Genomic DNA, 16,323 nt, shown 5'->3' with positions numbered 1-16,323 from the left:
ATTGAATTATTTAAATAAACAAACTGGAAATTACAGGTATAAATTGCCTCACATAATCGATACATAAAAACGTTGTATTTTTCAAGTTGTTCCAACTGGCGTGCCATTGTTTGTTGCAATTGTGCGTGCAAGTTCACGTGAACGCCAATATTGAATAACTGCAGCATGGCTATCTGGGATGTTATAACTTAAATTATTATTTAAGTGGACCGGGTTCAGTAGGATTTCCCGTGATTCTACGATTTTTCTTTCAAACTCATCTTCACAGCGAAAAATATTTTCTGATCTATTCCAGCATACAGAGTGGCTTTGTTGGTCATCATTAGGATTATTTGAAAAAAGAACATGACTGGATAAAGCAGTTGCATGAGATCTTTTGTATGAGATGTCTCTCTTATGCTCTTCTATGCGTTGTTCAATAGATTTGTTAGTTTGACCAAAGTATGGGATATTGCAATCACACCACAATTTATATACTCCAGGGTACTTAAGGTTGTGATGAGTAGGTTTTGGATGGCTGATTAGAGAGCGGATTTTTGGAAGTGTGGTGAAGAAGGTCCTGATATTATATTTTTTAAGGACTTTAGCTATTTTCTTAGAGACTGTGCTAATGTATGGAATAGAGATGCTACCTTTAAAATTAATAGTCTCTGTTGTGCACTGCTTAGGAGGGTTCAGAAGAAGTTTCTTAATTGTTTTTTCAGAGTATCCATTTATATATATATATATATATAAATATATATAAATATATATATATTATATATATATATATATATATATATATATATATATATATATATATATATATAAATGACAGATTTCTTATTATGGCAGTAGCCTCATGATGGAACTAAAAGCATATATTCCATTATTTCATTTGAGATGTTACATCTTCTGTAGATTGTCTAATCTTTATTTAAAAGTAAAAGCATGGTATTAGTTGTACATCCTTTAGCTTTTGGATATTTAAAACCATAAAACTATGCAATTATAATTCTGAAGAGTGTATATAATCATCTTTATTAGTCAATAATTCCAGTATATCAGTGTACAAAACAGTGTTGTTTTAAACTAGAAATTTTCTTCAGTATTTGGAAGGAAAGTGGGAAGTTTGAACTATAACTTCATGCAAAAATAAAATAAAATAATAAAAATAAGGAGAATAATGCATGTCATTTGAGAGCGTATGATATTCAGCAGTGCTACTAATATGTGTTTCTGCCCACCACTGAAGAGAACTAGTGGTTTGAGACTATGTTGTCTGAAACCAGAATTAAAATTGTGTGTTGAGTTTGGAGGTTTGTTTTCTGTTATTACTTTGGTATTATGGATGCATTTACAGCTCTTTCTAGGACTGTAAATGCCCTTGACTTGAAAGTTGCTGAGTGAATATCATAATATTGCTGTATGATTTTGTGTTTAAGAAATGGATATATCTGTTACTGTAAAAGCCCAGAAATTGGCAAATCCTAGGTTTTACTGGTAAATCCTATCTTTTACCATAGTGAGGTGATAAATATCTGAAAAATACTTGTAAATGCTTCCATTTTGGGCTTTTATCAAACCATTTTGTTAAATGCCAGCATTTACTAACACCAGTTGGTAAAAGCCTGAGTACAGTGTGAGTATAGATGGGTGTGAGTGACTGTGATCTAGAATCAATTTAGGTTAGGTTAGGTTCCAAAAACCTACTCTCAGACAAAATGTTAGAATAAAAATACCAGATATTGATAGAGCAAAGATGGATCCAAAAATCAATAATAGCCGGTATTACAGACATTAACACTTTCATTGCCAAGCTGAAAATTGGAATTTCGTGTGGTGGCCAAATTTTTAAAATTTTTTTATTTAGTTAGCGATGTCCACGCGATGACGCGTGATAGGCCGTTTGGTGAGAACTCGCATTGCGTGATCGCGTGATATCGTTCGTTGCCAAGCTGAAAATTGGAATTTCGTGTGGTGGCCAACTTTTTTTTAATTTTTTTATTTAGTTAACGACGTCCACGCGATAACGCATGATCGGCCGTTTGGTGAGAATTCGCATCGCACGATATCGCGTGTTTGGCAATGAACATGTTAAAGGCCAAGAATTTTATGAACTTGGTGCTAAGTTGGGTACCAAACCATTTCGGTAAATGCCATCATTTAACAATACCAATTGGTAAAAGCCCATTTTGTTTACATTATAATAATTTACATTTGTCAATTTAAATTTCAAAACATATTGTCCAGAATAACATTAAACATAACTGCTATATTATTTTACTACATTTAATTAATGTATTATACGAAAATGTTCATGAAACAAAAGTAACTTTTTAATTCCAATTTCCTTCAACATTATCAAATCTTAATTAAACTTATTTGTTACAGCAAGGTTGACTGTTGTGACATTTGGAGTTATAAATTAAATTGGCTGATTTGGACAAACACATCTTCATGGTACGCTTCTTTGAACAGTTGCATTTTTGGAATCCTTGTCCACCAACTAAAGAAAGCTTTTTTTTTTTTTACTATTTCACATGCACTTATTTTTTCCTTCCCGACTTCTTCGATGCTTAAAAAATTTTCTTTGCACAAGGCAAATTAGTTTCTTGTGTACAATGCTTTTAGTTTACCCAACTTAGTACTAAGTTCATAAAATTCTTCGCCTTTAATGTCACTGATAACGGCTATTATTGATTTTGGATCCTTCTTTGCTCTATCAATATCTAGTATTTTTACTCTAATATTTTGTCCAAGAGTAGGTTTTTGGAATCTAACCTAACCTAAACTGATTCTAGATTGTAGCTGCTCACACCCATCTATACTCGCACTGTACTTGGGCTTTTACCAATTGGTGTTGGTAAATGCTGACATTTACCAAAATGGTTTGGTTAAAGCTCGAAATGGAAGCGTTTACAGCATTTTTTGGACTTTTACGACTTCACTATGGTAAATGCTAGAATTTACTGGTAAAACCTAGAAAGCATTTACAGCATTTTTTGGACTTTTACGACTTCACTATGGTAAATGCTAGAATTTACTGGTAAAACCTAGGATTTACCAATTTTCGGGCTTTTACTGTAACATATCCATATAAAATTATAGGATATCACATGTACTATATAAAAAATAAATTCTCTAATGCATTTTAATTTCTAAAAGGGAGTTTGAAGAAGGCACTTTAACTATTTTTTTGATGAACATTTTGCAGCTGGTCTCTGCCCTTCAGCAGTCACTGACAGCTGAGTCTAAAAATAAATCAAGACTTTCAGGGCAGAGATTGCAACAGAAACGTACTGCCACGTCATAGTCTTAAATTATATCAGGTACATATCTATATTATTCTTGCAAAAAGTGATGTAAGTTTTGTGTTCAGTTTTCTTGGCCATTCCTTAGTTAAAATCCTTAAAAACAAAAATTAGATTAAATTGTTTATGAAAGGATAAAGTGTTTATGAAAGGATAAACACTGTCTATCTGCGTGAAAGGTTGAATAACTTGGGGAATTAGTGAAGAAAAAAGCCCATAAAATGTTCCATTAGTCTGTGACTAGAATCAAGTTTATATATATTGGTTAGTCCTGTGGACACAAATGGCATTTGCTTCCACAATGGAATTTCCACAGGAAACTGGCACCCAACACAGGTGCCCTCTTAAATATAATACACTGATTTTCATAAATTAATGAACAAAGAGAAAAATTAACAATAACTCAAAAACTCTAGTTCATCTACCTAAGTTTTTATGCATACTTCTTTTTGGTGAAAGCAGTATTATATGAGATGTGAAAGAAACACCCAAAAATTGTAAATAAATAGTTTAATTCAGTTACAAATGGGTACATGAAGACAATGGTCAAAATCAAGAAATCAAAATAAGATTTTCAAAGTGCTCGCAACAATGTTTCATACTATTTATTGTAATGTCCAGGATCTCAGCATGGAATAACAATCATTGCTCATGCACAGCTCTCCTAAGTCGATCAGCATCAAAGTTTTGGTGTAGAAGGGATTTGAGAGAAGCAGCAGCATGTCTACCTAGACATCCCAAACATGCTCAGTAGGATTAATGTCCTTTGAGCATGTCTGGGATGCCCAGTAGTATGTACATCATACAATAGTCTCTTCTTGAAGATATTGGTCTATGAGCTCTACTTGCTGAGGACAAGCATTATCCCCTTGATGGATAAATGTTTCCACTATCACACCCTCATGCGGACAAACATAGGGGTCCAGAACCTTGTCTCTGGAACCCTAGAACAAGATTCATGGTTCATTAGGAAGCAGATACATGTCCGTACATCCACCCAACAAGATGCCTCCTCAAACCATCACACTACCTCCACCACAAGTATCCCTTTCATGGATATTAGAGGGATGTTTGCCCATCCCTGGTTTTCTCTCCAGATCATCGACCAGGTGTGGTATCGCTTTGTAGAACAAATTGTGACTCGTCTGTAAACAGTATCTGTCCCATTGTTCTTGGATCCAATTAACATGGAATCTGGCCTATCTATGGGATGGAATAGGGGCATTCATAGTATCGTTTACCTTGTAAACAGACTACCTCTGTCAAGCCTTCTGTACACAGGAAGATAGCAGTGTTCCTTTCCTGTAGCCAACATAAGGTCAGATCATAGCTGATTATTCAGCACAACACTCCTCTTTTGGTGATGAGATAATCAGCAATACTCATCACCTTCTCTGGTTGCAGCCCATGGCCCACCTTCACCGTATTTCTGGGATGCTGTTTGCGGCTGTTGGAATTGGTCCCACACTCTGTGAACTGCAGAATGACTTGCATGCACTATTCCTCCCCTCCACCAGTAATTGTGATTTTTCTCTTTGTTCCTTAATTTATGGAGACCAGTGTATGAGGTGTGACAATTTAATTCCTAGAATGCTCGCATAGTGTCACACATGGTGATTTGGTTGGAGTCACGAGTAATCATCATTGTACTTGTTTTAACTAATGCATGGTGTGTAAACCTCAAGCCAATAAAGCCATTTGCTAGTTGGCTATTACAAAAACAATAGAGATTGGCATGTAAACTTTAGCATAAAAATGTGTAAGTGAAATTTGGAGCAGCGTGTTAACATCAAATTTTTTGTCAAAATCGGAAAAACTGCTACTGAAACGTTGGAGCTGTTGAAAGTTTGGATGCTCTGAAAAGGTCAAGTGTCTTTCACTGGCATAAGAGATTCAGAGGTGGGTGAGAAGATGTGAACGATGACCCCAGAAGTGGGCAGCCAAAGAAAAAAGAAAATGACAGATGCAAATGTGAATAGAGTATGAGATTTGGTATGGCATGACAGATGATTAAGTGTGCGATTAATACTCATGAATTGCAACTGAATCGAGAAACAGTCAGGGTAATTTTAACTGAAGAATTGGATGTGTGAAAGACTTCTGCCAAGTTTGTGCCCCGGATTTTGATGGACAAACAGAAGCGGCATTGGCTTCAAGTTGCTACTGATCTTTCTGTAAATAAGCATGTTTCTGAGTAATTATGGGTGACAAACCTGGTGCTTCCAGTATGATCTCAAAACAAAATGGCCAGAGCATGCAGTGGAATACCCAAGTTCGCACATGCGAAAAAAGCATGCATGTCATGTTCGCAGTTCAAAACCATGCTGGTGTGTTTCTTTGATCACAAGGGGAATAGTCCACTATGAATTCCTTTCACAGGGACAAACAATCAACCAACACTGCTATTTAGTTGTACTGAAAAAATTACAAGATTCTATTTGGAGACAAAAACGTTAATTGTGGCCTCACAAGTGGATCATCCATCACGGCAATGTGCCAAGCCTTAGTCTGCTCGTTGTGAGAGAGTTTTTGGCCAAAAAATCGATTACCGGATTAGGTCATCCTGCTTATTCATCTGACTTAGCCCCCTATGGTTTCTGGCTGTTTCCAGAATTAAAGACTGCACTAAAAGGACAAAGATTTTCTGACTACTGATATCCAGCATAATGTGATAAAGGAACTCGAGTATTCCAAAAAAAAGAGTTCCAGGCCTGTTTACAAAAAAAATGGGAACACCATGTAAACAAGTGTATAAATGCACAAGAGGACTACTTCAAAAGTGACAGTTGCCTAATGTGTAGTTTCAAACGTAGGGTTTTTAACAGGTGCATTCCAGAATTATAAATTGTCACACCTCGTATATGAATGGCATATATATATATATGTGAATATTTGAAGTAATGTTGCTTCTATATTATTTCAGGTCTGTTTTAACAATAGCAATCTTCTATGGACTTCCTGTCGTGCAACTTGTATATACGTATCAGAAAGTGAGTATGTCATTGAGTGAATATAGTCCAAACAGAAAGATGATTCTTTTAAAAAATTGTTTATTAGATACCTATACCATAAGTCCTCAACTTAGGCAATTAATTTGTTCTGAAGGCTCCTTGCAAGTTGAATATCTGCATAACTTGAATGGTACTTAAATATTATTATTATTGTATGTCACTTCCATGGAGTCCAAAGACTCATTGTGGGAGTTACAAATGATCCATATAATCTATCACACCTCTCCTTGAACCCATTAACAGACAAAGCATTCACAAATGATTCTGGCAACCCATTCCTTTTTTTTTTTTTCTTCGAGCAGGATATTAATAGTGTGATCAAGGAAAAATAATTCTTGTACTATACCATTTCACTCTTTAAATAATTTATTTAAAAAAAAAATTATTTATTGTAGTTTATAAAATGCATCAAGAACTGCTAAATGAATGGCATGATTAAGGCAGAATAAATTTTCAATTGGGCTTTCTTGTCCAAAGTCCTGCATTTGTCTTACTCCATCTGTCACAATATGTGTTTTTTCAAAATTACTTGATAGCCTTGTATTCATAAGTCGATAATGTTTTGAATATCAATTGATAACATTTTCTGGGTATACAAACATCCTCAATTAAAAATTTTTGCATCTTGTATTTCCACTACTGGTCCCCTCATTAAAAGTAAGACCAAAATGTGATGCAATTCTATTATTTAATATTTGATATTTGCTCTTCTTCCAAAATTAACTTCAAGTTATCTGATTGGTTCTCTTAATAATTCTACTTCGAAATTGATTCGCTTGCCAAACAACAACATATTGGTAACTGTTCCAATTTGGATTCCATCTTCGGCATCCTGTCTAGTACAATGTCAGTTAATTTTCTTGTTTAAAAATCTTAAAATTGGCCTCTTGATTCTTTTGAGCCACTTGAAGGTTCCATATTTACTTCCACCCTTCTTTTAATCCTTAATTAGTCATACCAAATAATTAACTGCATGGGGGTCAGAATTTGGAAGTTGTCTAAGTGGTTAGTAAGGGTGTGCAGACTACGTTTTTTACTTGAAGAGTGGTGAATGAGTGGAATGAATTGCCAGAGATAGTTGTGAGTGCCCCAACAGTGAATAGGTCTAAGGAGATGTATGATAGGCATTGTGTTAATGGATGTAGTGGGTCTCTAGCAATGAGTCTTTTGACTCCATGGAGTACCCATATAAATCATAATAACAATGTTCACAACACTAGCTGGCTTTTCTCTTCCAGCTGCTCAGATCAAGCAAGTAGAAAGGTTGAAACATTGGCATTCAGCAGTGATCTCACAAAAATTGTTTGTATGCCCACCAGCAGTGGTGTAGCTAAAGATTTTTCCGCCCCTCTCAATAGACACCAAAAATACTACAGAAAGTCAAAACGATGTATAGGGAAATAAATTTTAAAAAATATTTATTTTTTAAGTGAAATTTTAATTTCAACATTCTAAAATGTTATTTTTCTTGCTTTTCTGTAGCAAAATTGTCGTTGACATTGGCGAAGTCTATTTCATAGTAATGTAGGTAATTCTTAATCGATTTTATTTAAAAAAACTCCTCTGATAACTAGCAACAGTTACAGCAATTGTGAGGAAATACAATATATGGAAATGAGTTCTCGAGACTGTATTTTAGAATTAACTGCAAAAGTTCAAAAAGGTTCAAAGTGCTGCCCAGAGTGGACCCCCCCCCCTAGCTATGCCTCTGCCCACCAGAATACCCGACAACCCTTGCCTCTCTCCAAACTCACTGGACCTCTTCCTTACTAATGTAAGAAAGAGATCCAGGTAATTATGCATGTAATGACCCATGTAAAGTATGCATTGAATGTGGATTGTCCTTTAGTCAACTTAGACTGCATATCCTATTAAATTTAAGTGTAGTGCAGATCATATGATCTTATTAAATCATGTGATAATATTCAATTAAAGTCTAGTGCAGATCTCTTCCTGCACTAGATAATACATGCGCAGCCACTCACATCCATGTATCATATAGCATTACAAATGAACCAAACTCGATGATCTTCACAACCTATATGCTTCATTTTCTTGGTCAGATTACTGTTTCCAGCCATCATACTCAAACCAGTGCACTGAACGGAACATTGAAATAATTCTCATTGCCATAGAAACATTTGGCGCACCATAAATGCCTGTCCATTATCTAATCACTTGTTCTCCCAAAGGTGTGCCAAGGCATTATGAGAGAGAGTGAGAGTGTGTATCTGTACCTAGTTTGCATCCAAAATGCCATCTTCCTATTCTGATTACACCAAAGCTCAGAATAGCTGCAAAAAATACTCTCATTCTTTCAAAACTTCTTTGAGAGACTAAAAGCAAGAAACTTGCATTTGGCAAAAAGGCAACCATGCCTTCTATTCTCTGGCATACCTTTTGGAGGTAACTTTTATCCTGCATTACTAGCACCTCTACTATGAGCTGTTACTATTGCATCATCATTTGAAACACAGAAAAAGCCAATTTCCTGACTTGCTAATTCTCCAATTCCTGAATGGCTGATCATGATCTAGAGGTGTGCTTTGATTAGACTAATTCCTTTTCAGTTACAATTTGATGTTTTTCTGTGATAGCCTAATTGAATGCTACATGTTTTACTATCATTGTAATTTTTGCTCTGAAGATGCTGGTTGAAACAACCAGTGAAATATTATCTGAACAAATTATTTACTTTCTTCTGGTAATGCTTATGCTATGAAACCATGTTATGCATAGCCAAGCCTATCTATACCTTTAAATAATTATTGACATGGACAATAGAATAAGCAAAGCTGGTATGGTTGGAAGTTAATGAAAGAAATTTTTATGGAATAAGAGGAAATTAGTCAGAACACTAAACTGGCCGTATACAATTTTCAAACAAGATTACAAATATGAAAGTTTTCAGACAAATTAGAGGAGAGAAAGATGGCAGGATCATATTAAAAATGAAGATATTAGAAGTTAACTTGATGTTACAAATCCTGAATAGAAGAGAACAGAATTAAGAAAACTTTTTTGATACCAGAAGAAGAAAATATCTAGGTGGATTGATACAGTTAAAGTGTTTTAGAGGACTGAAATATAAGATTTGATACTGTTGGAGTCCTGACATATAGCAAACTAATTTGGATGAAAATTTTCAATGGAAGTTAGCAGTACTAACCTAGAATCTTGTATATTCTTTTAAAATGCCTATCGAGAATCTGTTGATGAAGTCACAAATCAGTGGCATTTCTGAAAAAACATTGATCACTAACTTGCTAACCTCATCCACTGTAACTTTTCTGCATCAGGGGAAGAATTAAAAAAAAAATAATAATAGCATTCTAATTCTTTTCAGCCTTTGCCAACAGTTCAGAATGTCCAGATTTTCTATAAAAGATTTCTTCTTCTTATTATTATTATTATTATGTGACACCTCCAGCGTGTCAAAAAGACTCACTGAGGGAGGACACCTATTCTACAATTCTGTGTCTTCACCACTCAGTCCACCAACTACAACGAACGGCAACTATCATCATCATCTATACCAATGCCATCTACTGTCCATCACCACCACCACTAGTATTTTTCACAGACAATCACAAACATCCATGCCCACAGCGGGATTTGAATCCACAGCCTTTTGGCTGAAGAGTAGATATGCTAACCACTTGGGCCAACCAGAGTGAGTCACATACATAGGTGGGATGAAATACATATGTATATATGTAGGTTGAGTCAGATGTATTCCTTCTTGGAAAGAAGTCAACAGACACCACCATGGGTGGGGTGCATCAGGATGCATGATGCTCCCAAGTCAGAGCAACTGTGTCTGAGGGAAATAACTTTGTTTGAAAGTTATGTTGTGATAGGATGCAATGTTGCTGGCCTGTCTGTTCGGCAAATTCATGACAAATTGGGCCATCCCAGGTCAAGAATCAGTGATACCATACCAAGATGGAAATGCAGAGAGTCAACTGCAAATACTACCCACAGTGGATGACCATACGGTGCTACCAGTGATGATATGTAGAAACTGCCATTTGTCAACTAACACATTGAATGCAGAGTTCTGAACATCATCTCGAACATAAATCTGCACAAAAACATTCAGAATTGCAGCTCACAACATGGGTTTCCATGAATAGGACCACAATATGCAAGTTCCCCGTTATTCGAACCAACATGCAGAGCATTGTCTTCAGTGGTGTAAAGAGTTTGTACAGTGGGACATGGAAGCTTGGAAAGCTGTGTTATGAGTGACGATTCATGCTCCACTCTCTACTGAGCAGATAGATTTGTGTGGCAGATACCCAGTGAATGTCTCATACCAGAGTGTGTAACCCCAACTATGAAATTTGGAGGTGACAGTGTGATAGTATGGTCCTCGTTTTCCTGGTTTCACCTCGAACCTCTGTAGTGCCATTAACATTGAACTCTGAGAGGTGTCTGAACATTCTGGACAATGAAATGCTTCCTACTTCATGGTGTTTCTGTAGAACTGACTATTGTCTCTCTTTCAGCAAGACAATGCACAGTGTTATAAAACTGTTCTGTAACTGCATGGTTTGTGGATACAAATGTCACTACACTTGATTGGCCTCCACAGATCTCTCATCTTAACCCTATTAAACATCTGTGGGATGAACTGGAACATTGGGTGAGGTCAAGGGACGTCTGCCCCACAACAGTCCCTTGACCTCATTACATAGATACAGGAAGAATGTGTGGAATTTCCATTTCCATAAAGAAAAATTGTACAGCAATTTCTCTTTACCGATCTGGAGCTTTAAAAATGCTGCTAGATCAATTGGATAAATACAGGATACTTGTTGTGGCCTATACAAGAAATGAGATGGACAGGAGAAGGGATTATGGAAAAGAAAAATCATATTATTTTTTATAGCTGCCAAAAGAAAGATCACATGTTTGGAACAGGTTTCATTGTAAACAAGAGGATAAAACATCTTATCATGGACTTCAAAGCAAACTCACCTCGAATGTGTAGGTTACAAATACAGGACAGTTTTTTAACAACAGTTTTATCTGTGTGCATGCTACAACTGAAGAAAAGAATGATGCTGAAAAATAGTTGTTTTATGATGAATTAGATTAGCTGTATGGGGAATGCCCAAAGTGGGATGTAAAAATTATTATAGGTGATTTAAATGTCATGATAGGCAAAGAGGATACACACAGGCCAACCATTGGGAAATATAGTTTACATAATGAGACTAATGATAATGGGACTAGATTGATCAACTTTGCTTCTTCAAGAAATATGGTTATCGTAGTACAATGTTTAATCATAAAGATATTTATAAAATGACCTGGAAGTCTCCTGATGGAGATACCTTTAACCAAATTGATCATCTTTTAATGTATGCATGACACCTATCCAATTTAATGGATGTTGGAACCTATAGAGGAGCAAATATTGATTCTGATCACTATTTCATTATATCAAAGATTAGAAGCAGAATATTTAATGTAAGGAACACATATGGGTCCCTAGAAAGTTTAATAAGGAAAGATAGAAGAAATTAGGAGATTACAAATACAGGACAGTTTTTTAACAACAGTTTTATCTGTGTGCATGCTACAACTGAAGAAAAGAATGATGCTGAAAAATAGTTGTTTTATGATGAATTAGATTAGCCGTATGGGGAATGTCCAAAGAGGGATGTAAAAATTATTATAGGTGATTTAAATGTCATGATAGGCAAAGAGGATACACACAGGCCAACCATTGGGAAATATAGTTTACATAATGAGACTAATTTCTCATCAAATATGGTGAGAAAATCAGTGAAAACCTGTCTGGTCTAACTATTGGTGAGAGTGTTAATGAGGCTTGGGATGTTATTAAGGATGCCATAGTGACAACAGCAGACATAATATTAGGAAAAGTCAGTAGAGTTAAGTATAATCATTGATTTGATGCAGAATGTGAACATGTGACTATTAAGAAATGAAGCATATAAACAAATGCAGCAAAGGAACCACACTCGTTAAAGCTGTGGAGGAATATCATTTGGCTAGAAGAGAAGAAAAAAGAGCGCATAAAAATAGAAAAAAGAAATATATGGGAATGAACTTAAGGAATTGGAACATCTCAGAAGTATGAATGAAAGCAGATCTTTCTGTCAAAAGTTAAATAGTAGTCAGAAAGATTTCTAGCCAAGGACAACATTATGTAGGGATAAGGAGGGTATAATTTTGAGTGAGAATGAAATGATACTAGAAAGATGGGCAGAGCATTTTGATGATTTATTAAATCCAAATATATCTGTTCAATTAGATGATATGAAAGAGAGCCAAGATCTAGAAGCCATTGAACCAGTACCAACAGATGCAGAAGTGGAGGCAGCTAATAAAAAACTTAGGGACAATAATGCCCCAGGAATGGATAGGATACAAGCAGAACTAATTAAAAGTGCAGGTACAGAATACTTTAAGCAGCTGTGTCAGCTTATCAACAAAATCCAGATTAATGAAACAATTCCAGACTAATGGAATCTGAGTGTCATATGCCCCATCCATAAGATAGGTGATGTAATGATATTTCTAACTATAGAGGAATTAATTTACTATGTACAATTTATAAAATTTTCTCTAACATTCTATTTAAGAGACTTTATTTCTATGTAGAGAATGTTATTGCCAATTATCAGTGTGGATTCCGTCAAGGAAGATCTACAGATGATCAGATTTTTAATATATGCCAATTACTTGAAAAATGTAATGAATTTGGAATTGAAACACAAAACCTTTTCATAGATTTTAGAGTGATATATGATATTATTATTATTATTACAGGCAACTCCAAGGAGTCAACAGACTCATCGAGGGAGGCCCTAACATCATGTCAAGAACAACTATTCGACATTCACATTATTGTCCCTTGAACTCATTCACAGTCATGGCACCCACAACAGACTCTGGCAGCTTATTTCGCTCATTCACCACTCTCCAAGTAAAAACCCTATGGACCACCCTGGTGGTCCTCCCACCACCAGTCCTATTCTCAAAATTATCTTCTGTATTAATCTTATAGAAACCCTTCAGTAATTTGAATGTCTCAATCATATCACCCCTTTTCCACCTATCAAACAATTTCTGCAACCCACAAATCTTCAACCTGTTCTCATAAGGTTCATTCCACAGACCTGCTATCATCTTGGTCACTCGTCTCTGGATCCTCTCCACCTCCTCCCCATCAAGAAGAAACCCTGGTGCTCATATCTGGGCACAGTAGTGTAGATGGGGTCTTATCAAGTTATTGTTAAGTTATTGTTAACAACAAACAGGTTATTGTTCCTCGATACAGAGGAACAATAACCTGTTTGTCTCTGCTCATTAAAGTATTTTTCAGCAATCAAGTGATTTGATGAGCTGATTTAGCCATTTTTGCGATGTGGCCTCTAAACTTCAACTCCGTATCCACCAACACTCCCAAATCCCTGGCCTCGTCAATCTCCTAGAGTACAGTTCCACCAATGTGATATACTGCTGCTAATCTTTTCACCCCAAAATGCATAACCTCACACTTTGCCACATTAAATCGATATCCATTCTACTTAGCCTAGTCCTCCAAACTATCCAAATCATCCTGCAAAATTTGACATCTTGTGCACTCACCATTATTCTACCCAACTTTGCATTATCAGCAAACAAATGAACACTTCCTTTCAGATCCTTGCCTATATCGTTAATGAACAAATTGAACAGTAGTGGTCCAAGAACAGAACCCTGCGGCACACCACTAGTCACAGGCCGTCTTTTGGACTCTACTCCTTAATAAACCACTCTCTGATTTCTCTCCATCAACCACCCTCCTATCCATCTCACCAACCCTGTATCCATCCCCATATGCTGCAGTTTACTTATTAGAATTCCATGTGTGGTATCCTGTCAAAGCCTTAGCAAGGTCCAGTAGAATCACTGTAAACCCATTACCTTTATCCAGTTCAGCCGTCACTGTGTTATAAAACGTGGACAAGTTACTGAGGCATGATCTACCCTTCACAAAACCATGTTGACCCCATACAGTATCCCATTTTCATCTCTCCAATCCTGTATTTTCCTTTTGACTAGTATCTCCAAGACCTTGACAATGACTTCTGATATGCTGATCGGTCGGTAATTTACAACAGCAGTCTTGGAACCATCTTTATGCAGTGGAACTATTTTCCCCCCTCTTTCCACCCCTCAGGACTAACCCAGACCTGAGACTCAAATTAAACAAAATGGTCAAGGGCACTAACAATTCTTTAGCCGCTTCACGTACGACACAAGCTGGTATACCATCCAATTCCAAAGATGTATTGACATTGAGGTTTTGTAATAGACTATTCACCTCCACTTTATTCACCACAATTCCCGTATAAGCTGTTGGTTCATTCATTCCTGCAATGTCACCACCTGGATGATATACTCTTGCAAAGTGCTCACTCAGTAACTTAACTATATCAACTGATTCAGTTACCTCCCTACCATCGGCATTCTTTAAAATCATTCTGCCATATACATTTTTTCTTTTATTTGCAACATAAAAAACTGTTTGGGATTCTCTTTAGCCTGCATGGCTAATGTTCTTTCATAATCTGCTTTTGCTTTTCTAACCACACTCGTTACTCTTCTCACCTGCACTTTATACCGTTCATGTGCCTGTCGGTCACCTTTCTCCTTAAATTCCCTCCACAGTTGTTTCTTTTTTTGCAGCTCAAGCTTAATGGTGTTATTCATCCATTTAATCCCTACTTGATTTATTATTCAGACTCTAGGTATACAGTCAGCCATTGCCTCCTGCAAACACTTCTTAACCACCTCCCATGCACTATCAACATCAAGCCCTTGCAGTTTTACATGCCGTGGCACTAAACCAATCAAACCCCTAAGCTTGTCATACTTACCAGCCCGATAATTCCACATCTACTCTGTCTTAATTGTAAATTCCACACCTTTAGCCACCTCCCAAGTCGACCCTATGATCACTCTCACCAATTGGTGGCAACGTGGTCATGTTTGTTACAGCCAAATTCTCAGCTGTAATTACTAGATAAAGCACTCCCTGACCCCTAGTATTATCCATTACATGCTGTCGCGGATAGTTATCCCTTAATAACCGCATAAAATCCAATTCCTTCCTCCCATGTGTCCTCTCTTCCTTCCAATCAATGTTACCATAGTTGAAATCTCCCATAATAATTACTCTCCTTCCACTCATTTCTTCTATTTGCTTATGCATATACTATCTCCACCATCTATTCCATCACCTTGTCTATAGCAGCACCCAACTATGTATTTTGTTCTACTAGTCTCAATCTCACACCAAATAGCCTCAAATGTGCTCTTTTCTTTATCTTGCAGTTCCACTTCTATTCTCCTTGGCTGCAGCTCATCAGCTATCACCAGTAACACTCCCCCCCCCCCCATTTTATTCTCCCTGTCACTCCTGAACACACCATACCATCACATTCAATCCCACTAACTATATCATCTTCTGTCAGCCATGTTTCACTAATGCCAATAACCTGTGTCCTGGAAGTGCCAACCAAGGCCAAAAATTCTTTCTTTTTGTTCCTAATACTTCTGGCATTAGTATAAATGAATTTTAGAAGCCCATTTGTCCCATCCCTATTTTGATGTCTTATAATAACTATCCCATTCTGATTTGTTGTCCTTCGTACTCGCTCGGGCATATTACACACATTCATACACTCTACTGTCTCCCCAAAGTCTGCATATCCACTGCATATCATAGATAGATCTAATTTATTTATTGCACTGGAGGAACTACAGATCCCACGAAAACTTATCGCTTTAGTTAAAGCTACAGTGAGAAATACTCATTGTCAAATCAAAATTCAGAACATGTTGTCTGATCAGTATATATAAAAAATTGTGTTCACCAAGGGGATGGCTTAGCTTGCTTACTGTTTAACATAGCACTTGAAAAGGTTTGCAGAAATGCTAGCGTTAATACAAGGGGAACTGTTTTCTACAAATCAGTACAAATTATGGCATAT

At 36.4% G+C, this 16,323-nt stretch overlaps 1 protein-coding gene across 1 annotated transcript in view; it reads left to right on the top strand.

Moving 5' to 3' along the window:
* The window catches only part of LOC150102777 (SID1 transmembrane family member 1-like), a 582,520-nt gene that overhangs the window by 236,507 nt on the left and 329,690 nt on the right, over window positions 1-16,323 (top strand). Inside the window, exon 13 of the mRNA XM_090399394.1 lies at window positions 6,217-6,283. Within this exon, the coding sequence (XP_090255520.1) occupies window positions 6,217-6,283 (67 nt within the window). The remainder of the gene's footprint in view (window positions 1-6,216; window positions 6,284-16,323) is intronic.

This window comes from Typopeltis vanoorti, chromosome 10 (genome assembly GCF_054136105.1).
Source record: "Typopeltis vanoorti isolate ZY-2024b chromosome 10, IOZ_Tvanoo_1.0, whole genome shotgun sequence".
NCBI classification, from domain to species: Eukaryota; Metazoa; Arthropoda; class Arachnida; order Uropygi; family Thelyphonidae; genus Typopeltis; species Typopeltis vanoorti.
This window is presented reverse-complemented; position numbering and strand designations above follow the sequence as displayed.